The sequence below is a fragment of the Spermophilus citellus genome, assembly GCF_964194105.1.
Source record: "Spermophilus citellus genome assembly, chromosome: 14".
In the NCBI taxonomy this organism is placed as follows: domain Eukaryota; kingdom Metazoa; phylum Chordata; class Mammalia; order Rodentia; family Sciuridae; genus Spermophilus; species Spermophilus citellus.
In genome coordinates, this window is record NC_138194.1 from 75,918,862 (window position 1) to 75,945,577 (window position 26,716).

The 26,716-nt window shown below is 36.9% G+C and overlaps 1 protein-coding gene across 1 annotated transcript; it reads right to left on the reverse strand.

The window, feature by feature from the left end:
• Window positions 1-21,394: 21,394 nt before the first annotated feature.
• Window positions 21,395-22,484, reverse strand: TMEM74 (transmembrane protein 74; the record flags this gene model as incomplete). Its single annotated transcript, XM_081266527.1, has 1 exon — window positions 21,395-22,484. One exon carries the CDS (start codon window positions 22,482-22,484, stop codon window positions 21,567-21,569), a length of 918 nt encoding a protein of 305 aa, XP_081122653.1. The 3' UTR covers window positions 21,395-21,566.
• Between the last annotated feature and the right edge of the window lie 4,232 nt (window positions 22,485-26,716).

The following is a 26,716-nucleotide window of genomic DNA, read 5'->3' on the forward strand; positions in this document are numbered from 1 at the left end:
CCATCACCTAACCTATATTTCTCAGGGAATGAATTATCCCATGCATCTAGCTGAATAGCTATTAAGCCTTTTATCTTTCTATTGATAAAGCTAGAAAACCAACCCTTTTCCCCATAGTAACACTATCATCTTTTATGCCTCAAATCAGCCCACATAAATAAGATGTTGTGAAGTCAGACACAATGGAATATAAACTCTAAGCAGTTAAAGGCAAAGAGATGCATTTTAGAGAATTCTGAAAAAGGTTAACTGTGCCTTCTAAGCATTAAAAATTAATTCCTGAAATTTAGCCATAGAAACACAAATGGGGCCATGAGATGGTTTTTCTAGTATTAGAATGTTTTAAATAAAATAGATTCAACTCTAATATTTATTCATTTTGGAGATTTTATAAAAACTACAAAAGAAATAAGTGGTCATTTGCATTTGAATTTGGTATCTATAACTTAGATTATTTAGGATGACCGTGAAGATCATCAGAAGGTATTTATTTATAGCATGGGTAAAGATGTTTATCCTTACTGTATTTTGAACAGTAAGTAACTATATATCAACTCTTCACACTCAAAGCATATGTGGAAGACACTTCTATAGTAAAACATTTAAATCATTCACCCAAATCTTTGTTTCAATTAATGATATCTGCATTGAGTTAATAGCTTTCTTGACTTGGGAAATTATAATAATCTCCAAAGTTATTTCCCAAGCAAATGAAGGTCTACTAGCTATTTGTATAGTCTCAGAATTAAAGAATAATTCTGCCTATTAAAATTATGGGTTTCTGACTTTTTTAGTTTTTCTTTCATGCACACAATTTGACATGACACTACCTTGGCAATAACACAAAAGAGTTTTTTGAAAAGGTGACTGGGGAAAAACAACTGGTAAGAGATGAACTTATTTTCTCCTTTTTTCCCCTTTATATCAGCTCTGGAAGGTGGAAGTTTTGAGAATTAGTGAGTATTCAGAAACTGCTATTTCTATACACAGAAGGAAAGCATGATAGCATCTTATGGGATATTCAGTTTCTCTCTTGTCTCCAAAATAAAAGAGGATGTCTAAATAGTAGGTTAAGGCTGGGTGACAACAAGATGGCATACCAACTGCAAGCAATGGAGAAGAAAGACTAATTTAACAATGCAGGTGGCATCTATAAGCCCAAGAGCTCTGGGGGAATTTCAATAGACTTGACATTTTCTATAATCAATACTAAACAAGAAAAACAAAGCCAAAACACTCAAACATTTGGGAACTAATAATAAAAAAAGACCACTCCTTTCCTAGAGGGATAAAGGGAAAACAACAGTTAAAAAGGAGAGAAAAAAATTCTAGTTAAGTCTGATAAGCAGAATGAAGACAGGATAAAAAAAAGTGAATTCCTAGGTACCATATACATTTTTACCTATTCTGAAATAGGGATTGCTTTGAGTTTAAGATGAGAAAAATTTATGATCCCTTCTGAATGCATGATAAAGTTGGCTGAAGACAGAAGGTCATGTGGGGACCACATCCTGCTGGATGACATTCAAAGAGAGCTTTACTTGATGCTGTGCTTCTTCATTAGGCTCTGGGGAGGTCGTGTCAGAACAATGACAAAGTGAATATCATCTTGAACTACTATTCAGGGAAGGAAGTTTCCCTATTTACAGCTCATTCAATCTGCTTCCAATTGACTAGCCACTAAAAATGCTTGTATCTGGTCTTTAAACAAATTCTTCTCTTTCTTAGCACTTTGAAGAGTAAGATTAGCCCCAGTTTGTCAGAGATGGACTCACTCCCTCATGTTCTCCATCTGCAGAAAATGCCTAAGAACTCAATGAAGCTGGGTTTATCAGCCTTCATCCACCTACCATATCATATTTTTAGGACTCTGTTGTATCTAGGACTTCCAGTTTCTTCTTATTTGGTTTTCATCATTATCAAGTCAATGTGGTTGTTGTTTCTGGCGCACAACCTCAACACAATCTCTGGCGCTTGATTTTTGCCTGTTTGTAATTAAGCGTAAGAGCTGAAAATTATGTTCCTACATTAATGACCTTGACATTCAGCTCTAGGTTTGAAATGTTGATCAGAACTTAGCCATTCCTGAGACAAGGCCTGACAAATCTGCCTTATTTAACTCTTTTTCAACAGTTTTCAATCAAGTCTTCCAAAGGCCTTCATGATCAAGGGTTCAAGAGATAGTGATGATCTGGGCTGACCCATAGGCATTACAGCCTAGTTATAGTGTTGCCAATTTGGAATTACTTTATTTTCAGAAGATGAAGGCATAAAATAGAAAGATGTTTAGAGGGAACACAAAGTTTTAGAGAATTAATTTCTCCATGTCTAAGGTCATAATATTCTTTCTTAGCTAATTGGCTGAAAAAGTTTGGTAAGTAAATGGTAGACAACTCCATTCCACCTTGAGGTTTGGCTTTTATCCTGATGTAAGAACATATTTAGAACTGTAGCCCAGCTGGGGTTAAGATTCACCCAGAAGAGTCCTATAAATTGAGATACAGAATGGTTATACTTGCTGTCCATCTGTTTGACAGCTTCTGAGCTCAATAGGATCCATTTACAAGCTATCTCAGAGATAACCATAACTCCATGACTAGCAATGGTCTACTATGATATATCAGGTATAGAAAACCTGAATTGAAAAATATTGGTTTTTTTGTTAGGCATGTATTCATAGATATAGTCTCTTGCATGAAAACAGAAAATACCTTATCAAACTCATTTACTGTTGTGATAATCTTTAGTTACTTTTCTTAGTAATAAGAATTCAAAATTTCTTACATAGCTAAAAGTCCCCAAAGATAGGACTTTGATTGATCTTTGATTGATCTTCCATATTTCTATCCTAAATTCTGACCCTTGACATATAGTAATTAGAAAGAGGTGTCCTCATCTAAAATGCTTCAAACACTCTGATCAATACTTTGGGGAGGGATGCTTTCTCTCTATAGATGGAAAAATCTTTAAGAACCAGCCTCTTTGTTTCATATCAGAGCATTAGGAAATGTAGCAAGCACATTAACAGATTATTTTCACTAACATTAGCATAATCCAGTTAACACTGAAAACATTTGCATTTACTGGCATTCTCTAATATTTAAATAGGCATCACTAAATGACCTCATCCAACAGATGTTTTAAAAGATAATATTTGAAAGTGTCCAGTGAAACCAACAATGAAGGATAACATTATTATATTATTACTAGGTTATTTAAGTTGGATCTTGTAGATTTATCAAAATGTTCTCTATTGGGGCAATGAAGAGCTTATTTTTTGGCTGAGATAACAAATTATCAACACAGCCTTCAAGTTTCTAAGCCAAAAATATATTTTCTACACTTAATGGTATGAAAATTCTATAAGTGATTGTACAAATTTGAAGCAATTTTCCAAGTTAAAGAGATTTTTGCAAAGCTCCTGGTGGTCTCTGTTCAGGGAAACATAGAAGATCTTCCATATGGGCCAGAAAGAAGCCTCTGAAACTTTCACATTATACCTATTGTCTTGTCCTAGATGTCTGATACCTGAAGCATTGGGAATTTACTTTCATCCACACACAAAATATCAACAATCTAGGTATTCATTAGGGAATTCAACAATAAAAAAATAGGGATTCAGTAATTTTGTCATAAGTTTGCTTGAAAAAAAAATCAAATATTTAAGAGTTCCAGAAGCCTGTTAGTCATCTGCTCTAGTTCCAATATGGTTTGTCATCACCACAACTCATGTTGAGAATAAATTCCTCAATGAGGCAGTGTTGGGCAGTGGAGCCTAGAGGAAGGTGTTTGAATCATGAGGGCAGAGCCCTCATGAATAGATTCATGACATCTGGCCTGGCTGAAGTGAATTCTCTCTCTTTCTCTCTGGGACTGGATTAACTACTTGAGAGCAGTTTGTTAAAAAGTGAATCTGGCACCTTCCTTCAGTCTCTGGCACACAAACTCCTCTTGCAGACACACTTTTCTATTTTTTCACCATATTATGAAGCAGTATGTGGCCCAATCTTGAGTCCTAAACCAAGAACTAAGTAAGCCTCTTTCTTTATAAATTGCCTAGTCTCAGCTGTCCTGTTACAGCAATGGAAAATGGAGCTAGATACTATCCCACCTTCAAAAGAATTTTGATTCCAGTCTTTAACTAGGTTATCATCAAAAAGCAACTCACTTGGACTATGGTACCTTAGTCTTCAAAAAATACCTTCCCATTGGACTAAGTGTTAAATGTCCTTGGCTTTTAAACAGGGTCAATATAGGAAGCACCCATTTCAAGAACATTTCTGTAGCCTTGGTTAAACCTTTTTCCATTGGTAGTCAATGTCCTCCTGCATGATAAATTCCCCATAGAATTTCACGTCAGGAAATACTTCTCTTTCTCTAAATTAATATTGGCCTTTCTTTTTACCTAATGTTTAGTAGTCATGATTCAATATTCTTAATTTCATTACCTTTTTAATAGAAACTTGAAGTTTGCTTAAATGTTTATTGGGATATTGACTAATTTCAGGAATCTAGTTATTTATATTCTCTTCTTTTTTCTTCTGATTGATTTCTAATTTGTCTTTTTTATTAAACTTTGATTTAACATCATAAATTTAATTGATCCTTTTTAAAATAAATGAGATGCAAATATAGTGACCATATATCACAGATTTTCCAGGGACAATTTTTAAGAGGGGTTTTCCTTTAATTAAAGATGATTATTAAAATCTAGCAATATGCTTCCACATACATTTGTAAATATTTCATGAGATAAAAATCATTTCATTGGCGATTTGAATTTTGAATTTAGAGAATGTTGTCACATAGCTGTTATGACATAAATAAGCCCAACCTCATTCCAGTATTTTAAACCCATGTTTCTACTGACCATTAAACATCTTTATTTGAATGTATCCCAAGTACCTCAAATTCAGCATATCTTTCCCACCAAACCTAATATTTTCATACTTTAATGACAAGTTTTCTAAGCAATTTTCTGTACCAACTCCCCTTTCAAATTAATCAACTTAATCTTTGAAATACCCAAAGTTTCCTTCACTCTCCTAGTTCATTTTTTTCCTTCGACTTTTTCTGTTGCTTCCCAACTGCCATAATCCATCTTTTCAATCTGAATTATTTCTAAAACTCAAACCTAATTAGGCCACTTTACTTTTTAATAAAATTTCAATAGATTCTCCACTGTCTACAGAATTTAGGTCACTTGGCATAACCACAACGCATAGCTGTTGTCTCTACCCTTATTCTCCCCATCTTCTTCTGTAACAGGAGCGTCTGCAGGATTTTCCTGTCATTCTCAGCTACCCTCTCCAGTCTCCTCAAAGCTCATTTGAAGGCCCGCTTTCCTGTAGTAGGTATGGGAGGAACTAAAGGTGAGTCAGTGCAGACCAGGGCCTGCTTTTCTGCTGCTGCCAGCTCCAAATTGCTGTTCTCGGGTCTGGTTCACACTGTCATCTGCTTTCTTAAAATCATGGAATTCTGAATCAGTGGTCCCCTGGACTGCTAGGGTTTCTACCAAGTTAGCCTCAGCAGAGGAGCATTCCAGTTGGCCTGCCTTTCTTCTCCATATTTCATTCTTATGCGTCCATGGCTTCACTAACACAAGGTTGCTAACATGTATGGAAGATTTGAAGGTACTGAGAGAGAGCATATAGAATAATTGGGACAGGGAACAGCTTCATATTAAGTATATAACATCATTGATCTGCAAAATCCTTCGGCCAAGTGAGAATATCTCAACAAGTAGAATTTCCTCTTAATCCTCTAACCACTTCTTGGGGTTCTTACTCTGTCCTTTTCTGTCTTTTCACCTTAGCTGCCTATGCACAACCGCCAAATTCCTCCTTATTTATTATAGAGAGTGGTTTTATTTTCCACTCACTTCTTCTGACCCCTGACCTGAAAGTAGGCTCTAGGCTTATTTTATTTTTGAAATTTTAACTTAATTTTATTACTAAATAAAAGAATACAGACATTAACATTATAGATTATATTCTTAGCCTGGGCTTCTCTTTCCTATAAGCAAAAAGGGAAGAAATATATGTATATGTGAATTCCAATACCTGTCGGAATAATCATTATCAAAAACATGAAAGATAACAAGTGTTGTCAAAAATTTGGAGAAAAAAGGAAATCTTACATTTGAACCCTTATTGGTGGGACTGAAAATCAGTACAGTCATTATAGAAAACAGTATTAAGTTTCCTCAAAAAGTTAAAAATAGAACTGCCATACAATATAGCAGTTCTACTACTGGGTGTATAGCCAAAGAAAATTAAATCAGCATGTTGAAGAGATGCCTGCATTTCCATATTTATTGCAGCATATTCACAGTAGCCAAGATATGAAATCAAACTAAGTGTCCAACAATGGATGAATGGGCAAAGAAAATGTGGTACACATATGTCATAAGATACTACTCCATTATAAAAAGAAGAAAATCTTGTCATTTATGACAACATGAATAAATCTAGAGAACACTATGTTAGATGAAAGAAGTGAGGCACAGAGAGACAAGTGCTGCAATGATCTCACCTGTAGAAGCTAAAAGAAGTTCAACTTAAAAAAAGAGTACAATGTTGATTACTAAGGAATGGGTGGGGTGGGGTGGAGTTGGGGAGATGTTAGGCAAAGGATACAGAATTTTCATTAGGAATAAATTCAAGAGATAAATTGTACAACATGTTGACTATAGCTAATAACAATATATTGTACTCTTGAAAAGGCTAAGATAGATTTTAAGTGTTTTTACCATAAAAACTATAACTATGTGAGGTAACACACATTAATCACTTTGATTTAGTCACTCCTCCACAATATATGTATATTTTAAAATATCATGTTGTGACATTTACAATTTTTTATCAACTTAAAAATTGTGTGAATTTCATTCTAAGTTTCAAGATTATTTATTGCTTATCTACATTATTTCTGGGGTTAATTTCCAATTTTCTTTTTGGCATCTTTTCTTAACTTGGTATAACTGTGCCCTAGAAATATCTTTTATGGAGATTTATCACATAATATCATGCTGGAGAGTTTTGTTTTCAAGGTAAAATTCTTCATGATGTACTCAGTTTTTTCTTTATTAGACTTTACCTGTAGACAGATCTTGTCAGAAATGTTTCTACCAACGAAATGGCCCATAGACAAGATTCTCTGCAATTGCTGGAATACAGGAAAGATGTAGTTGTCTGATCTGTGAGTAAAAAGCTTCAGAGTGGGGCCACTATTAAAAATGAAAAGAACAACAGCTTTTAAAATAGAATGGCTTAGCACAGTGAGAAAAAGGTAGTAATTATTCGACTAGCCTGCTTCCTACTATAACTGGATAGAGGCCAACAATAAAACCAACTTCTCCGAGTAACTGTAGATCTCTGGGCAAATTGGAACAATTTTTGATTGTTAAACAGACACTTTGTTTTCCTATGACACATATTATGACACAAAATCTAAACTCGTAAAAAGCCCCAAAAGAAGAGGAAGGAAAACTGATGAAGTACAGTTCAGCACAAACAATGCCATCTCACTTCCAACTAAATTATTCATGGCAGCTATTTATATGGTGCAATTCCTATACTTACCTGACAATATGCTGACAAGTTCCTCCTACTATATTTTACTTGGTAGGCTTATTCAAGTCTCAGAAAAAGGCAAGAGGACAGGGGATGCTTTCTTCTTAGAAAGTATTTAGATTATGTTTGATATTTTAAGTTGAGGACAAAAAATAATTCCAGGAAGCAGTCTCCTCTGGATCCTTTAGAGGATGAGCTTATAAATGTAATTAGGGGACAAACTGGGTCATCCAACCCTGTTTTATGACTTCATCCATCACTGACTCCTAGGCCTAGCAGGGACCTTGAGAGCCACCTTCTTTCCCAGCATGAAGACATGGCTGAGACAGGAGAGAGCCATTGCCATTTTTATGGCTTCCCTGAGAAGTACCCATATCCTCCCTTGTAACTCATTACACAGTAACAATCCTGCAAGTCAGAATAGCTTTCTTAATGGATAAATGACTTCTTCATGTTGCATTTTTTAAAATCATTTTCTATTTCCTTAGTGAGGACAAAATAATTAATTTATGATTTTTATTAAAACTACTTTGTTTCCCAATTTAAAGATCTTTTTTTTACAAAAGGATACTTAAATGCAGGGTTCCAATCTTGTTTTCAACACTCTCTATATGACCTCGGAGAAATTTTTTAAGCTTTGTGCTTCAGTTTTATTATCAATAAAGCTGAGGTAATGATAGCAACTACCTCACAGAGTTCTTATGATGATTAAACATGAGTTAGTATTTATAAATCCCTTGAATTACTGCTGACATATCTGAAGAATTTTATAAATGCTTATTAAGGAATTTAAAACACATTTAGAAAATAAAAAGGAAAGACATTTAAAAATACAAAAGAAAAAAACTAACAAAAATCTCAAAGATAATACTTTATATTTTAATGTTTCTGTCTAATCTTATGCATGTATAAATCACATATGTAGCTTGTAATTGGAAGGATACTATATTTGAAGAAAAGCTCTGCATCATTGATTTCTTCACTTACTGCTAGTTTATGAGGATATTTCCATATCCTTAAAAACCTTTGAAAACTATGTTTAGTGATTTTTATAGCAATCCATTTTATGGATCTATTGTTGAGCTATGAAGTTATTTTCAGTCTTTTATCTGATGTAGTAATAAATGTCTTCGTAAATAATCTATTCATCTGTTTGAATATTTCTATTCCATATTTTCTTGAAGTAGAACACTTGGGAGAAAGGGTATTCTGGATTCTAGATGCATATTATTGAATTATATTCCAGGAAGAAATGCTCTTATGAGGTAATATATGAGATAGCACCTTTTATAGCAACATTAAATATTGCTTTAAGCAGGAAAAATGTTATAAAATGTTTGTGCTTTTACTAGTGCATTATAGTTACATATAATAGTTGAGTTAATTTTGACACAATCATAAATACATGCAATTTAATTGAATCTATTTCAGTCCTAGGTGACTCCTATTCCTCCTCCTTCTTCCTCTACTCTACTGGTTTTCCTTTTATTTATTTTAAATTGGTTCTCTATAGATATACATAAAATTCACTGTGGTATATTTATATAAACACACAGTGTGATTTTTTAATTCATTCTGCATTTCCTTCCCTTTTCTGTTCCATCTCCCTCCCCCTTAATCTTTTTACTCCACTGATCTTCCCTCTATCTTTATGATGTCTGATCCCTACCCCTTTCCCTCCTCACTTTGCTCTAGCCTCTGTATATGAGAGAAAATTATTCCATTAATCCTTGATTTTCTAAGTCTGTTTCATTTAGATTGGCATCCTCTGGTTCCATCTATCTACTGGCAAATGCCATAATTTCATTCTTCTTTATGGCTGAGTAAAACTCCGTGTGTGTGTGTGTGTGTGTTTATATATACACTTTCTTAATCCATTCATTTACTAATGGGTACTTTGGTTCCATAACTTGGCTATTGTGAGATATTGTGGCTATCTTCATTGTGAACATTGATGTGGCTGTATCACTATAATTTTAGTCCTTTTGGATAAATACCAAAGAATGTGATAGCTGGATCATATGATTCTATTTTTTAGTTTTTTTTTAAACTCTATATTGTTTTCCAGAGTGGTTGTACAAATTTGCAGTCTGACCAACAAAGTAGGAATATATCATTTTCCCGTCATCCTTGCCAATATTTACTGTTATTGGTATTCTTCATATTTGCCATTCTGACTGGAGTGAGATGAAATCTCGGCATAGTTTTGATTTACATTTCCCTGATTGCTAAGAATGTTGAACAAAATGTTCTGAATTTGATGGTTACAAAGTCCATAAGTTGAGTTGGGCGCAGTGTTGTACTCCTATAATACCAGCAGTTCGGGAGGCTGAGACAGGAGGATCATGAGTTCAAAACCAGGCTCAGCAATGGTGAGGTGCTAAACAACTCAGTGAAACCCTGTCTGTAAATAAAAAATACAAAAAATGGGGATGTGGCTCAGGGGTTGAGTGCCCCTGAATTCAATCCCTAATACCCCCCAAAAAATCAGTTGAATATTTTAATTTTTTGATTCCTCATTAGAATGAATTTTTCTATATATTGAATATTAGAAACTAATGTTTTTATCAGATCATGAATTAGTTCTTGGCTCTACGAGTAGAATTCATAGTTCTTTCATGTTTTTTTCTTTTGGATCATGTTATCTAATTTTGCCCATGTTTTTGCTTTCTTGGATTATTTTCTTATACTGAAAACCAGGGTAAGAGGTTGCATTAGCATTAAGACCGGATGCTTGTAGGTTTGATATAGTGGGAGAATTTTATATTTCTATGCCAGTCACAAGCAATCATCATGAGGCTCTTATGAGTTAGTACTGATCTAGGTAATGTGAAGCTAAGAAGATTGGGGGGGGGGTGTTCTTGCCCTCCCAGAGTTTAAAATCTAGTTAAGAAAAAAAAGAAAGACTATTGCAAAAAACAATTAATGATCAATAAAAGGCAGCCTGCAGTAAGTGGATTGTGGATTCAGGTACTAAGTGCTATGGTCATTTAAAGAAGGAGATCAATGATGATGTAAGTAATCATCATGAGGGGGACCTTGGCAGAAGGAAGGGCAGACAGTTAAGGTGAAAGGAGTTAGAGAAGTAAATTACAGCCTACTATAGATGGTAAGAGCATGGGTTTTTGTGGGAGACCTGAATAGGAAGCCTCAGCTCCGCTACTTACCAGCTTACCTGAATAAGCACATTAACTAGTCAGGCTTTCGGGGTTGGAATCCCACACTCTGTTGCTTATAAGCTGTGTGACCTTGAGCAAGTTAATCATTCCTCTAGTAACTTTGATTTTGTTCATTTCATTAGGATCACAAATGTACCTACTTACCTCACAGGATTGTCGTGGGAACTGTAGATGTGAAAACTGGGGCCTGGCAAATTATAATTGCTCATGAGTGTTAGATTTTATTATTAATCTATTTAAGCACCAATTTAATAAATTTAGTAAGTTAGCTGTTAATATGACATGCCAATGATTCTCTACCTTAATCTAAAACTACGGGTGTTTGAGACCGGGCAGATTTGGCAATGAAAAGGAGAGAAAGAGACAGGAACTGCAAGTTTCCCCCTAAATCATGATACATAACTTTTATTTTGAAGGAGAGTGCTCAGCTTTTCCTTTGGGTCAGTTAATCGATCATTACAGCCCACACTCACAGACCTTTGTCTCCCTCAGTTTGAAGGTGAGAGCCTGGTTTTTCTCTGCAAGGTCCAGGGTCAGCTCTAATTTTTTTAAGGACCAAATTCAATACTATCATTAATATATCCTAAATAAAAGATTCAATTAACATTCCTAGAAATTGGAATTTAAAAAGAAATGTTAAAATATCATTAAATTAAAAAGCACCATATTAATAGCACTAAAGAGAATAAAATAATTTAGAAAAATCAGAATACTAACAGGAAGGTTTATATACAGATTCTTTTTTTGATATTCCTCTCTTCAAAAGGTGGGGAGTTAGTGAGTCCCACACTCCTGAACTGTGAAGTAGATTTAGCAACTATTTTAATGATTAGAATGTGGTAGATCTGACAGTGCATGACTTCAAAAACCTGGTCATAAAACACAGTGAAGTTTCCTCCTTTCCCTCTTGGATTCCTTTTTTGAGGGGAACTCAGCAGCCATATTGTGAAGAAACTCAGTAGGTCCTATGGAAAAATCCATGTAGTGAAGAATCAAACAAGGCCTCTGCCATCAGCCAGCACGAACATGTCAGCCATGTGAGAGTGAGCCACTTTGGAATAGAATCCATCAGTCCCAGTAAAAGGACTGAAACTCTAGCTAATATCTTGACTGAAACCTCACGAGTAAACACTGAGCTAAAACCACACAGCTAAGCTGATCTCAAATATCTGACCAACAGAATTGTGTGGGATGATTAAAGTTATTTTTAAGACACTAAATTCTGGGATGTTGATAGAAATTGAGATTCTTACCATGAGATACTTAATCCAGTTCTTCTGATAAAAAACTAGAGATTTTGATAAGCAGAAATGAATAAAATAATTAGAAAAAGCAAACATTAAACAGGTAATTAGCGATAAGCAATTCATACCTTGCAGCAGAGAATGGCTAGCTATTCACTAAACCCATTTCTTCTGTTTCCTGGTTATAATGTTATAATGCTGTTTCCAAGACTCCTTTGTAGTTCAATGTGACAATAATATTGAGTGGTAACCAACTGGATGTGAAAATTTCCTACGAAATATTCCATGCTCTTTATCTGTCTGCTAGATAGATATTGACAACCAGAGTGACCTTGAAAGCCACATGTTGATGAAATCAACCCAAATTTCTGAATAATTGTGGGACAGACAGCTCGCTAACCAGTGATTGAGGATTTACCATCATTAACGTGGCTTCTAAGTTCTCATATAGCTTCAGGATTTGGTGGCCACAAGAAACCTGGTGCCAGTAATTACTGGTCTATAAAAATGCTAAGACTTTGCCAGGCAGGCATGATTAGTCCTTCTACCTAGGAGTGAGGTAAATTCCTCAATTAGGCCCTATTCTGCATTTAGGAAGGCACTCTTTTGTCCATGTTCTCTGAACCCTGCCTCCCCACAGGACCATTTAAGCCTCTAGAATAATCATCCTTGTCTTTTATTCCCTATGGACACATCTAAAATGGATATTCAGGAGCATGACTTCTTTGGGGGCTGTACAAATTTTTCAGACTGCTTTCTACTAGTATAAATTTTGAAGTTTGTGGTGGGTTTTGTTTTGTTTTGTTTTGAAGGGCTCAAATAGTCAAAGGCTCACAACTTCTTTGGCAATGAACTTCCCTAAGAAACTGGCTTTTGCACCCTTGTTTTCCATTAGTTCCATGTGTCAATAACCAGGCTTAAATTTTCCCACTTCTATCCTGAATTCCTTTGCTTCCTGACCCCTGTGTGGCACCTCTTAGATTAGTGCTCTTTTGAGTTATCCAAAACAGCTATCTTTAGGATGATTTTTGATATCTGGCTTCAAGTTTTTCTCAGCCTCATCTCTCAACTGTTTAGGGTCCAGCACCTGTCTTTTCCCAGCCGTATTTCATCTATTAGCAACCAGGACATTCTTTCCTGAGCTCATCATTTGTATAAGGTATAGCTCAAGGTAGATCCTGGCTCCACCCTTTTCTTGATCTGGTTTCTCTGCTATGGATCCACTTGGCAGCAGAGGGCATTGCTGAATATGCCATTTAATTATAAAATGAGTTCGATTTTTAGCAATTGTTCTTGATGTCATTTTGGATTCCAGAGCAGTTTTTGCTAATTTGGCAGAATATGGGCAAGGTTAAACGAAATTCAAAGATAAACTCAATTTAAGGATGTGAACTCTATCGTCTGCATAAATGGAAGATGAATAATCTTTTGCCAGAGTGATCACTAAATAAAATCTGTGCTGTAACACTATAAGTGTAAAAGGGGAGGAAAAGGAGAAGAACTATTATTTTAACCAAACAAAAGGACTTTGTTGGAATTTTCTATGTTAAAAGCTCTTCCCATCCAAAATATAACTGAGCATTTTAATGACTAGAACTATGATAAATCAAGGTCTGGAGGATTATGGTACAAATTATATGTACACTGTATTCCACAATTAAGCAAAAGACAGTTTTCCACATTGTTTTCTGTCCTATAAAGGCAAATGTAAATTTCTTTCTTGGAGGGATTTGTCCATGATGGTGGAATTACAGGATATGCAACATGATGATGAGGATAAAGAAGATGATTATAATAATGGCAAAGAAGGAAAGGGAGAGAGGAAGGCACAGAAAAGGAGAGGGAGGAAAGGGAAAAGGAGGAGGACAGAAGGAAAGGAAGAATAAGTAAGATGGGAAAGCAGAATGGGAGGAGGATGGTGATGAATAACTACTTATAATGTCCCAAATCTGATTTTGGTCAAGCAGTAATCAACATGGACTGACGATCCCAAGTACATTCCAAACCCCCAATTCTGCTATTACAAAGCATCCCACAGAGATAATGGTAGCTCTACTGATGGAACATTAGATGAGATTCTGTCTCAGGCTTCCTGTCATTTTTATTTCTTAAGTTTCTTCAGCATTCTGCAATACAGACGGTATTATCCTTGTGTTATGGATGAAGACACTGTGGCTCAGATTGAGCATTCAAACTTGGGAGTCATTGGTTTTCCTGGTTCTGAAGCCTTTATGGTGCCTTGTACTATAAAGATTCCGCAAGACACCATGCATGAAAGCAGAATGTCTGGCAGATAGTATAGCTTTCTCTCCCCTCCTGGACTCTTGATGGAGACTCCCTAAGTTTCCCATATACCACATACACTGTGCACATAAGAAGAAAAACTATACTTTCTTTCAAGATCCAAGATGAATCCAAGATCTATCAGTATAGGCTTACCTCAGTAGTGGCAGAAAATGAGATGGCTGGAAGGTTTTATAGTTTGAAGTTGGTTTCATATTTTGAGAAAACACCATACTATCTAAAATTAAAATTCAGTATGATTATAGAAAGGTTTTCTTATTTCTCAAATCACATGACTATTATCTAATTTTGTAAAACATAAATACAAAATAAAATGGCCAATATAAATTAATTTTCATAAAAAGATAATACTCCCTCTAATTTTGAATAAATGTGGGGTTTCAATAAGAGAGTCCTAGGCTTTCTTTATCCACTGCTTTAGTTATATACCTTTGGGCAGTCATGTAATATTTGTCAGCTTCAAACTTTTACTGTTAGCATGCAGATTATACACTTGCTTTTCATGAATGTGTTGAGAATTAAATGAGGCAAGGTATAAATGGAAAAATACATATTAAGGACTAAAAAAAATAAGTACTTCCTCTTGTCCCTGAGCTAAAAGCATAGGTGTTAGCTCAATCTCTTATTTTTTTGTGATTAAAACTATATAATAAAATCATATAGGTAATCTTAAGGTGAGTTGTGATAATTTCTCTATTTTAAATGAAGAACTAGGAAATTATGCCTTTCTTATAAAAATGGTTAGAATTGTTTTGCCCCCAGTATAAAAATATTACATTGATCAAGTACTCATTATAGAACATAAGGATAAGATGCTTGAATAAAACAAAGACCTTAGAAATTATGGTAGTCATTAAGTGTCATCTGGCAAACAGTTCCAACTTCCCATTTCACGACACATGTCTTGCATAGGGCTATCTAATTTGTCTTGGCTACTTAATTTTGAGTCAGTGCAGTGCCTGTTTGAGATCTTTCAGATTCTCTTCTCCCTGTAGCTTAGCAACCAGAAACAATTTTAAAAGTTACTTGGTCCTTGGGGCTGGGGATGTGGCTCAAGCGGTAGCGCGCTCGCCTGGCACGCGTGCGGCCCGGGTTCGATCCTCAGCACCACATACAAACAAAGATGTTGTGTCCGCCGAGAACTAAGAAAAAATAAATAAATATTAAAAAATTCTCTCTCTCTCTGTCCCCCCTCTCTCTCTCTCATTCTCTCTTTAAAAAAAAAAAAAAAAAAGTTACTTGGTCCTGAAAGCATTCTTGTTGACCTATAGTCATATAGGGACAGCATGGAATTATTATTTCACTTGAATTATCAGAGATAGTTTTAAAAAAAAAAAACAAAGGACTTCAAGTCAAAACTATATAAAGACATAACTAGGTTTTCTTCCCTTGTAATATATAAGAATCTTGATTCAATTTTTGTTTTATAAGGTGGAACAATATATGAAGTCTCTCACTTCCAATTGTCTTTTTACAGAATTCTTGACTGTGACAGCACTTACACATAAGGATAAAATTTCCACATAATAATATAAATTGTGTGCATTCCTCCAGTAAAAATGGAGATCAAAATTGGATTAAGAGAAGAATAAGAGCATGGGCATACACTCATTCAATATTTGTTTCTTACCTAAAGGCATTCTAGATTTTTAGACAAGTGATTTCTTTAAAAGTACCTATTCACATATTTTTATCCATATCTTAGAATTCACACTCCATGTTCAGTACTGAATAATTTAGAGAAATCTAAACAGCTTTGACTGTATCATACATAAAAGCAATAAATACATAAATAAGGCACAGTTTACACTGTTTCATAATATGGTAGCATAATAGGGTAGAATTGAGGGTGTTAGTTTTAATGCTTTTCACACAGATAATTTCATACCTAATTTTAAAAAGACCAAATTAGCATCAGATTCAGATTTTAATAAAGGATAACAAACACAATAAAAACATCTTAATAAATAGTTTTATTTTAAAATGACATGATGCACTTGCTATTAATATATAAAGCATCAGATGCCATAAGAAAAAGCTTAAAACCTTGATAATCGCTGCTTATAATATCAAAAAGCAAACAAGCAACACCAAATTATTTTTGTTTGGCAAGAAAAGGAGAATTAAAAACACAACAAGAACCACAGAGTAAAAACTCTAAATACAACCTAAAGGAATTACCCATCTTTGCTTTCTTACATGACATTTGTTTGAAGCCTGGGTAGAAACCATAAAGGTGGCAGTGGGGAAACAAGGCTGGCTGTTCCCGAAACAGGATAGTTAGTAAAACTTGGAGCAAGGGAATATGCTGCCCATATTTCCCTGTAATAAAATCATAATTCATGTTAAAATAATTTTGAATATGCCACAGTTACATGACTTTGAAATGAAAAAAAAACCCAAAACCTCAGTAAACATTTCTGAGATGCTGTACAACCAAAATAGATTTATATAATTATGACATCTCATTCTGAGGTTGATTCCAAATTCTTCATTCATGACCTGTGAAAGGACTCTTGTTCTTACAGTCAACATTAAGGCATACCCAATTCCTATAAGAAAATTATTCTAACAATTGCTTTGGGATATTAAAGTTCCATGACTATAAAATATATCCTACATACACAGACATGTGCACACAAACTTGCACACTAGCAAACATAAACCACAAGTATACTCTTACGTGTAAGCCACAGGTTTTTTTGAAATCAGTTTTACATGTTTCAAATAACATCTTTTTACGGTGTCGATGCCATAGTCAGACAAATGACTTCCCAAGATATATGTTCATTTTCATGCGTTAGAAGAGAACATTATAGAATACTATGTGGACCATAAAATGATACAGGTAAAAATCAGTTGAATGACGATGTGTTAATTCTCTGTCTTATGAAACTTTATACACTGGGAAAAGCCAGTGAGATTTCATTTAATTCTTCTCATCATAGTCATTCTTTATGTCCAATTCCAGGAAAGGTTAAAGCTATTACAGAGAACTGTAAGAATCTGTCTTATCCCTTTGCTGCTGTGGAATCAAGTTAATGTATTAAATCTTGCTGTAGCAGGTGAACCATTGGCTAAGATTGTTAATCTCTTGTCAGACCATATTTTCTGGTGGCAGCATTAATTACTACAATGGAATCTGACCTTCAGGCTGATAAATCTTCTCCTAACAGATAAATAGAATGCTTTTTTAAAAAAATGTTAGATGATGAATCCAGGTTTTTGTATTACTTACCATTGATCATGTGAAAGATGAAGCCCAAAATGTTCAAATGTAACTGCTTAGAATTTCTGCCTGTAACAAAGTAAAACAAAACAAACAAACAAAAAATAGAGCCACTTGGGCTTTTCTTCTATAGACCTTGATTCTTTTTATTTTTTGTACCAGAGGAACCCAGGAGTGCTTAACCACTAAACCACATCCGCAGCCTTATTTTTTTTAATGTTTTAAATTTTGAGAAAGGGTTTCACTAAATTGCTTAGGGCCTTGCCAAGTTGTTCAGACTGGCTACAAATTTGTGATCCTCCTTCCTCAGCCTTCCACATCATTGGGATTACAGGCATGCACCACCAAGCCTAGCTAGACTCTTACTTTTCGATTTTCAATAGGTATGGGGCTCACTCATTTGATATCACCCTATGGTGCAAAGAGAAGGCTCAAATAATCTGGGTGGGAGAGTCTCTCTGTCTATAGTTGTGCCTTGAAAGATATGAGTTCCTAAAACAGATAAGTATTAGGAGGGTGGGCTCATATTTTAATCTGACAGAAAAGCTTATAATGAAAAGACCAAGTATACCTAAGTAGCATAGAATTAGGGGACACAGCAGACATGTGAGTAAAAGTACCTTTGGCCACCAAAAACTATATGGTTCACAGCCGTTCTGCAAACCTCTAAACCACAAATCAACTATGCAGCAAGGAACCTGGAAAGATGACACTCTTTTTTAAAATATTTTTTTTAGTTGTTAATGGACCTTTATTTTATTTATTTGTATGTGGTGCTGAGAATTGAACCCAGTGCCTCACACATGCTAGGCAAGCGCTTTACCACTGAGCCACAACCCCAGTCCCATGGAAAGAAGACATTCTTCATACAGAAGACCAGTATACAGTTTGCTTTAGGAGCTCCCAATGGCTGACTCCCAATTGCAAAGAAAACTCTTTGTAAACTCTACCACAAACAGCTTAAGGTGTCCTATTATAATAGTTTATTAAAAGTATTATGAAGCTTAAACTGTCCATAAGCAGCATACAGATTCCAATAGTAAAGAGAAAGGCAGCTTTCTTTCTGGTCCTCACACTGTTGGAACATACTGCTAAAGGAGAAACTGTCTTATTAAGATAAAGACGATGACTGAGTTAAGACTTCTAAGCCCAGGTAAATAAATTCAAGGCCTAGGACCTATGAAAGTTTTGTTTATTCAGGTCTAGCAATAAAAACTTTCATCGATAACAACCAGCACCATGTTGAAGAGATAGATATAAGGTCATAAATCTTCATGAAGAATCTGAGACTAATACTATAACTCTTGTCAGTTCAATGTCTGCAACATTTCTCACCTAGTCTAGCTTAAGTACTTCTAGCACCAAAAACACTGTGTCAGGTTGGAACCAACTGTCTATTTAGTTACGGGCTTTTCTTTGCTTGTGTGACCTTCATTTTAAATTCAAATAATTTTCTTCTGGAATGTAGGCACTGACAAGATGGAAGAGGGCAACACAAAGAGAATATCTGGGGAAAGCAAAGGAGGCAATTATCTGAATTATGTCCACACAGTCTAAAGGAGTCATCCAGATGATTTTCTGTATTGATTCATTTTGATGAAAAAGTCTGCCTTCATAAAAGTAGAATCTTAAAAGTGATGTGTTCTCAATACACGAGCAGATATAAATAATGTTGAAATAAGCATTTACTTACTAATTTCCAATTTTAAGTTTGAAGGAAAATTAAACTTCTCAGAAACAAAGAAATATAACTGGTTAGTCTTTTTACCTCTTCCGCTTGAGTATATTCTTTTCCCAAATAGCCTTTTTTTTAAAAAAAAAAATTGCCTTTAGACCACATTTATATAATTTAGTAGTATGGCAAGATTCATTAAATAGTTCCAAGTCAGCTTTCACTTTTTTTCCTTTATCATCGATTTTATAGAATTGAAAAGACTTCTTCACACTTGATTCTCAAACTCATATTCCATCAAAAACTGAAAACTGGGCCACAAATTAATTCAGTTTAATTTACCATTTGTCAAATTAATCCTCTCACCAACAAATAAAAACAAAACTCAGTTGATCTCACTTAGCTTCTATGAATAAACATGGAGATTTTAAAAGGTATTTTAAGTGCTTTCTTAAACACAGCTCAGACCAACTCACGCATCCAAGCAGATTATTCCCGTCTTGCCTAAACATCATTTAAAATGGCTCAAGTAGGCTAGAACAGGACAATTATAAAACTCTAGAATGTAAAATTGATACAGCTGGTAAGGTGACCTCAACACAAACCATGATAGGAAAGCCACAGGAAAACAAAAAATTTTCTCAAAGAGCACAAAGAACCAATCATTTTCACTCAATTCTTTTACCTACCTGTTTTCTCTCATCCTCTTTTCCCACCTTAACCCTTTATAACACAATGTACTTCACTCATCAATCTGACATCAACAAGAGCTCATCCACATAAACATCCTGACTCTCACACTTTGCCCCTGAAGTCATCCATGTCTTACAGTCTTCAAAACATAAATTTCAGGTGTTAAAATTAGCTGGACTTCAGAAGCTAACAAGAAATCGCTTCCTCACCCCCTCAGTCCTGTATTCTCACAGGCATTCCCAGCTCCAGTCCTCTTGAAGATGACTCCAATGATCCTCCTAACACTCAAATAAAAGTTACAACTTCTACAGCGAGAAGTGGGGAACACTCAACGAACAGTCATGCAATGCAAGATATACCTGAGGCTGCACACTCCATTACCTTCCTGAACAACTGCCATACAGAGGCAGAGTGTCAATGTGGAGACTGAGTGTGTGTTTTGCAAAGTTGTGGCCACACTGCCCATCATGCCTCTCACAGACCAGGTACCTTGCATTTTGAGACCCCCAGCACAATTACTGGGGGCCTCAAATATAAGGTGCTCAGAATGATGGCTATACCTTTGCTAGGAGACAAATTCTGGTGATGAGAACAGTTTCCATTGAATGGGTGTTTTGTTCTTTCTCTTTCCATTGTGATTTTTTTGGCTGCGGGTTTAATGACTCCTGAGTCGATGATGACTTGTTTTAAGCAATACAGCCTGCCAGGCACAGTACCCAAGGATCCAGCTGGAATCATACTGGAAGTTTGCTCCAGATAACAATAGTATATCACCTGGGAGCATGTCAGAGCCAATGGTGACCCAGACCTGTCTAGAAGTTAGGTGTCTGGAGATACATTTAAAAAATTTTATGTTCTGCCTCTCTAGTGTGAGAGCAAGCAAAGACTTCAAAAGCACAGGTATTAGGATGATGGCAACACTAGAAACAGAAAATAAAATTTATAATAACTAATTTTATTTCAAGGAAAATGGCATGTGACACTGGTGAATATCTGGCATTAACACTGTGGCTTAACTTCCCCTTAGTCTTATGATGATTTATATAGTTTTTATTAGAAAGTTCATCCCAATGATGTATGTAGTTGCCATTTCTGAATACAGGAATAATTTTAAATTTGACATTTTAATATTTTTTAAAATAACCAACATCCTCAAGCTTAATAATATTCACATCCCCAAATCTGTATTTTTACTGTCTAGACAAATTACAGTAAGAAAACTTCAGCAAGAAAATGAATAAGCACCTTTGAGAATTAAATGTTAGCCTTATTATGTGATTAGTGCTTATTTTTCACAAAATCGGTTGCCAACTGATCCCATGATATGAGGGACCTCCTAGTACCCAAAGAATAATATCCTATATTTGTGTAAAAGAAATCATTTGTATATTGGGTCATTAGAAGCATTTTGCTATAGAAGTAGAAGTTCATAGCCATTAAAGATTAGTTTACAGCTCTCAGAAAGATAGGTGTAGCTGGTTGTGGTTTCTTAAGCAATTTACATGGTTTTTCTTCTAAATAGAAGCAATGCAAAACACTCACTGACTATTGGTTTGAGAAATAAACTTTTCTGGCTGGCAAATAAATTGCACTGTTAATTTTGAGGAGGAAAAAAACCACCTTTTTTTCTTATAAAATGCCAAGGCAATCTCAAGAAATCCATAATCACAATTAACTCTGCACAGTGAGAGCATCTTCTTCTACCAAGGACAGCTCCAGGGTGTTTTCATTAGTGCTGGTTTTCATCCTGAAGTTGAAAGAACCATAGAGTTTTGCAGATTCTTTGGAAGATGCAAATCTGTTTCGACGATAGAGCTCCCCCTTCCACATAGACATCATTAACAAACAAGACAGAACAACCCCCCCAAGTGTGAGGAGGCAGAGCCCAGCAATCACACAGCGGTCCAGATGAGCCCCCAGCCTTGCACTCTCCTTCTCTAGACGTTCCATCTCCCTGGCTGCCACGCTGTTGGGATCCACTGTCACCTCTCGTGGGACAATGTAAGAAATGATCACCAGCAAAATGCCGGTGACCAAGAACAAGATGGCGCTGATGAAACCATAGTCAATTGACTTCCCTGAAGATGTGACTTCTGAACTGGTGTCATCTTCATCTTCGGAGATCAAGGATATGGCAGCCTCATGAGACCATTCACTTGGATTTCCCCAGCCAAGGTCTTCAGGATGATTACTGCCTTTTGCTAAAGGGGACCTCCGGTTCCGCTGCTCCAAGTTGACATTCTCATCCACATAAGTAAAAGATGTTTCTAATTCTTGGCTGCAGCAGTTGCAGACTTTCCGTTCTGCTGTTATCTGGGTGTTCCCTGAGTCAAGGGGTCCTGGTGGGAAGAAGTTTGGCTGAATAACACTGTCTTGCAGACAGGAGGAAGGGGATGCTGGAGAAGGGCTAAGTCTAGACCCTTCCATCCCAGATAATCTTGGTGTAGATGTACAGTGTTTTTGACAGCAAAGAGCAGCCCTGATGGCTGCTACATCTACAGGGTCACCAGGAAGCCCTCCTGAATTATGGTCCATGGCATCGCACAGGTCTGCCTGGCTGCTCTTCTTAGAAAGGTAATGGAGCTCCATGGGAGCTAGTTAAATCCCCCAGCAGCTTCTAGAAATTCTGCCAACAGCAACAAATTTAGGTAAGAACCCAACAGGAATTAAGATAGTACTGCCAGGAGTGCTGCTTCTAAAGTCCCCATTTTCTTTGCAGCCCTGGCTGTCAGCACCTCAGCCCCAGTTCCTCCTAAAAGGGGCAAAAGAAGGGAAAGAGAATCCCAAGTAGCAGAGAAGTATGAAAAGGGCAAATCTTCTCACTTGCTACAGGGGTTAACACTGAGAAACTTAGGTCAGGGTAGAAAAGGAGCACTGAGGAAGTGGCAGTGTCTCTGGAAAAAGCATACTGCTGTCACCAAGCCAAATTTATCCAAGGACTCACACATTCCTGTGACAGGATCCCTCAAATGAGGAGTCAGGTTTCCTGCAGAAAGACACAAATGAGAAAGACAGGGGCCCTTTTTAAGAGCTGCTGAATTTCTGGAGGACTTGGGGAAGCACAGATTTATTAACAATTCAATTAGATTGCATGTTTACACTCTAGTTCAGAACACATTCTGGTATCTGGTACAGATTAGCTTTAAGAATATATATTCCTATCTGTTGGGTTCCATTGTAGAAGGGGCTCAGCATGTTTGACTCAATTAACTCTGAAGTGGGTGAAAAGACTGGCTTACTTTGCCACCTCTTCCAACCTTACACTTCATATATCCAATAAGCAAGTCACACGGCCCCAGGCCCTATATTTATAAGATCATGTACTTCCACTCTGCCCCATCCCCTTTCGGGTAATATGTGCTGGTCCCCAAAGTGTGTAGATCACACACTGCACTGTGATCCTTGCAAAAAATGCCATGAGCTAGCCCACTCCTACACACACACACACACACACACACACACACACACACACACAGCCTGCATGTCTGCTCTTCCTGTATACTGCACCTCAGTGGGAGAGTTTCTTCTCCCTCCCCTACAATTTGCTAACAGACAAGCACAAGAAACTGATCATCCAGAAATTTTTATAAACCCAATCTAGAAGTAAAATAAATGACAAATGGTAAGCCACAGAGTTCTGTCCGGCAAATAGGTGAGAAGCTATTTCCAAGAGTATCTGGAAGTTTACATCCATGACATTCCCTCACCTCTGCTGCAGCATAGAACCTTTGAGGGACAGAACTTTGGGCAGAAAGCCACCTGTCCATCTTTCTCTTGTCTCTATCACCTTTCTGACACATAATAATTCACTTTTCACAATCACTAAATAAATATAGGAGTTTTAACCAAGGGCTCCTTTTATTTTGATTCCAAACCCTGGGTGCTAACTGATTTTAACTAGAAGGCTAAGACTTACTATTCTTCAAAATCCACAGCCCCAACAGCTCTTAAGAGGCTCAGACACTGGGCACCTAAGGTCAACCTGGCAACTTAAGGCATAAGCACACAGTTCCTAATATCCATTAGAGATTTGTTTTTGTTTTCAAACAAAAACTTGTCTCCTATTAGAGTTTCTCTGCACCTAAAACAAAAACAAAAAAACCACTAAGTGCAAGGAAACCACAAGTGGACCAAAGCTTTCCTTTAGCAAGTGGACAAACCTCTACTGAAAGATCCCTCAATGAGGAAAGTGCTGGTAAAAGCTTTCATCAATTACTGAAAATGAGGACTCATCTTGCAGATCCCTCAGGCATTAGGCACTCTGATTAACCTTTGGCACAATTAACTAATCACATTAATACTACTTTGGATAAAATCGCCAGGGTTCCTTATAGGACTTCCAATATGTAACAAAGAGGGAGAGGAATATCCACTCTTGCCTCTATGCCTCTTAGAAGGAAGACTCTGTTGGTTCCATGAGAGATACACTAGCTGTACAGTCGACTTCCTTGAAACCCGGAATCTGGGGCTTCCATTCTCTGGGGAGAATGGATAATCCCAGGGGGCCAGCAAAAGGTCTTTTCTTCTGTCCTCTCCTTTTTTCTCTGGTATCTTTTAAAACACAGATAAGAAGACTGCACCTTAAAGCGAGGGGACAGCACTTTCCCTCATCTCTTTGCCGTCAATTAAAGGCATAAAATTTGCTTAGAAACTGACTGGGGTGAGGCTGTTCTGGGGGAAACGACCTCGGGATGCGTCCTGAGCGCTCTGTGCGGGGAAGAACCAGCCGCAAGCAGCAGAGTCCCCCGCCGGCGCCGCGGGATCAATCAATCCATTCCGGGTGAAGTCTGCGCCCACCTAAGGCACCCTCAGTCGGGCTGTGTCCGCCGAGGTCCGGTAGGGGAAGCAGGGACCTAGTGCTGGGAGTGGGGACACGCGCCCCTGCTCCGCTATGCTGCCGGCTTTCTCCTTCATGCCCGGCGCCTTCTCCCCATCCCGCTCTCCGCCACTCACCTTCCGCCTTGGCCACCCGGTGCGGCTCCAGCACCGCGCACTCCGGTGCACCACTCTAGGAGAAAGTCCCCCACTCCCCAGCCGCGGCACTTGTAGCCTCCGCGCGCCGCTCGGCTCCGCCGGGTGGGCAGCACCCGCCGAGCCGGGTGGGGCGGGGCGGGGCGCTCCCTCTTGCTGAGCATCCCGGGAGTTGTAGTTCGGAGGTGGCCTCTGCATGCCTCCCGTCTCCGTTTCTCTTCCAACGCCTCTGTTTTGCCTCTTCCTGAAGACTAACCAGTTGCTCTCTGCCTCTATACTCCTGCCTGGCACCCCAAAAGAAGTGCTGGCTTTTAAGCTAAGAATGGGTTCTTCCAGCCTCAAGGATTGTGAGGATGGCATAGGAGGAAAGAAGTCTATGTTTAGTTCCAACTGTGTGCCAAATAATTTGCATATTTTGTCTTATTTAATGGTCAGAACAAATCTTTGAAATAGATTTTATTAATCCTCATTTTGCAGATGAGGAAGCAGGCTCTGAAAGATGCAGTGCGTCATACGAGGATACAAAGACAATAAATGGTAGCTTCTAAAATAGCATCCAGGAGTGCGGTTCCAAAGTCATAACCTTTCTCACAAAATCAAGAGAAATGTGACCATTGAGGGTACAGGATTGTCTTGTTCATCAGTTTATTACCTCTGCTTAGTGCAGTATCTGGTATCTGTTGAATTTGTGGATAATAATGACTCAAAACCACAATTAGCATAGTTTTCATTATTGCCAGGCTTTCTTCTATGTGCTCATAACTCATTTAATGCTCACAATTAATTTTTAAGGTACTGTAAAAATTAAGAAGAGAAAACTGAGTTAAAGAGAAGTAATTTGTCCAGGTCACGCAACTGCAGACTCTAAACCCAAACAGACTCTAAGTATTTATGTTATATTGAGAAAAAAATAAAAGAAAGACCAGAAGGCAAGAGTAGGGGTAAGGAGTAAGGGAAAACTGTAGGTGGAAGCCTCTGAGCTGTGGTTCCTAGGCTAGGGAAAGGCAGTTTCTTTGAATTATAACTCTCTTTCACCCAGAGTGGACTGCAGCAGCCAAAACTAAAGACCCAGGACATTTGTAGTTTGAGAGTCCTCTCCAATTTTTTTAGCATCTCTTTTGGGGTGATTCCAGGGTCATTTATTGTTTCCAGTTAAGGGGAGCACAGATGGATTACAATACTGAAGACAATTTGTTGCTTGTGAGTAGCCATGGCTGCTTGCTTTCAAGAGATAGACTAGATTCCGGTAATGACAAGTTTTGTTCCTTTGTCTTTATGCTGGATAGAAGTCACAGTCTCATGACTCCAAGGACTTTATAATCCAACACTTTAAAAGTCTTTTTTCCCCATGATTCTCTTTTTAGTCAGTTATGCTCATTTGTTCATGACATGTGTATTATGGTTTCTTTTGCTTGTTACACTGTTCTTCAGTGAGAATATCTTTTTTCTGGTTCTCTATTCCATTTCCCCTTCAATGACTAGCTTGTAGAGACTCATTTCCAGGGGTACATTCTATTCTTAGTACTACGTATTCAAAAAGGACATAAAGACACTGTAGGACATCCAGAAGAGTGCAACTAAGATGCTGAAAAAACTTGAATTTATGTTGTACAAAGATATGCTGGAGGAACTTGAAGTATATATCCAAAGGAGGAGACTTAGAGAAAACAAAAACTAGTTTCATATAACTTAAAGTTAACAAAATATAAAAGGAGTTTTACATTGCGATTTAAAAAGCAAAAGCAAACCCAATAATATTAATGTTATTGATTACAACTATTATGTTATCATCTTGGATTATTAACATTATCTTTGTAAAGAAGACAATATAATTGTATTCATTTTACAAT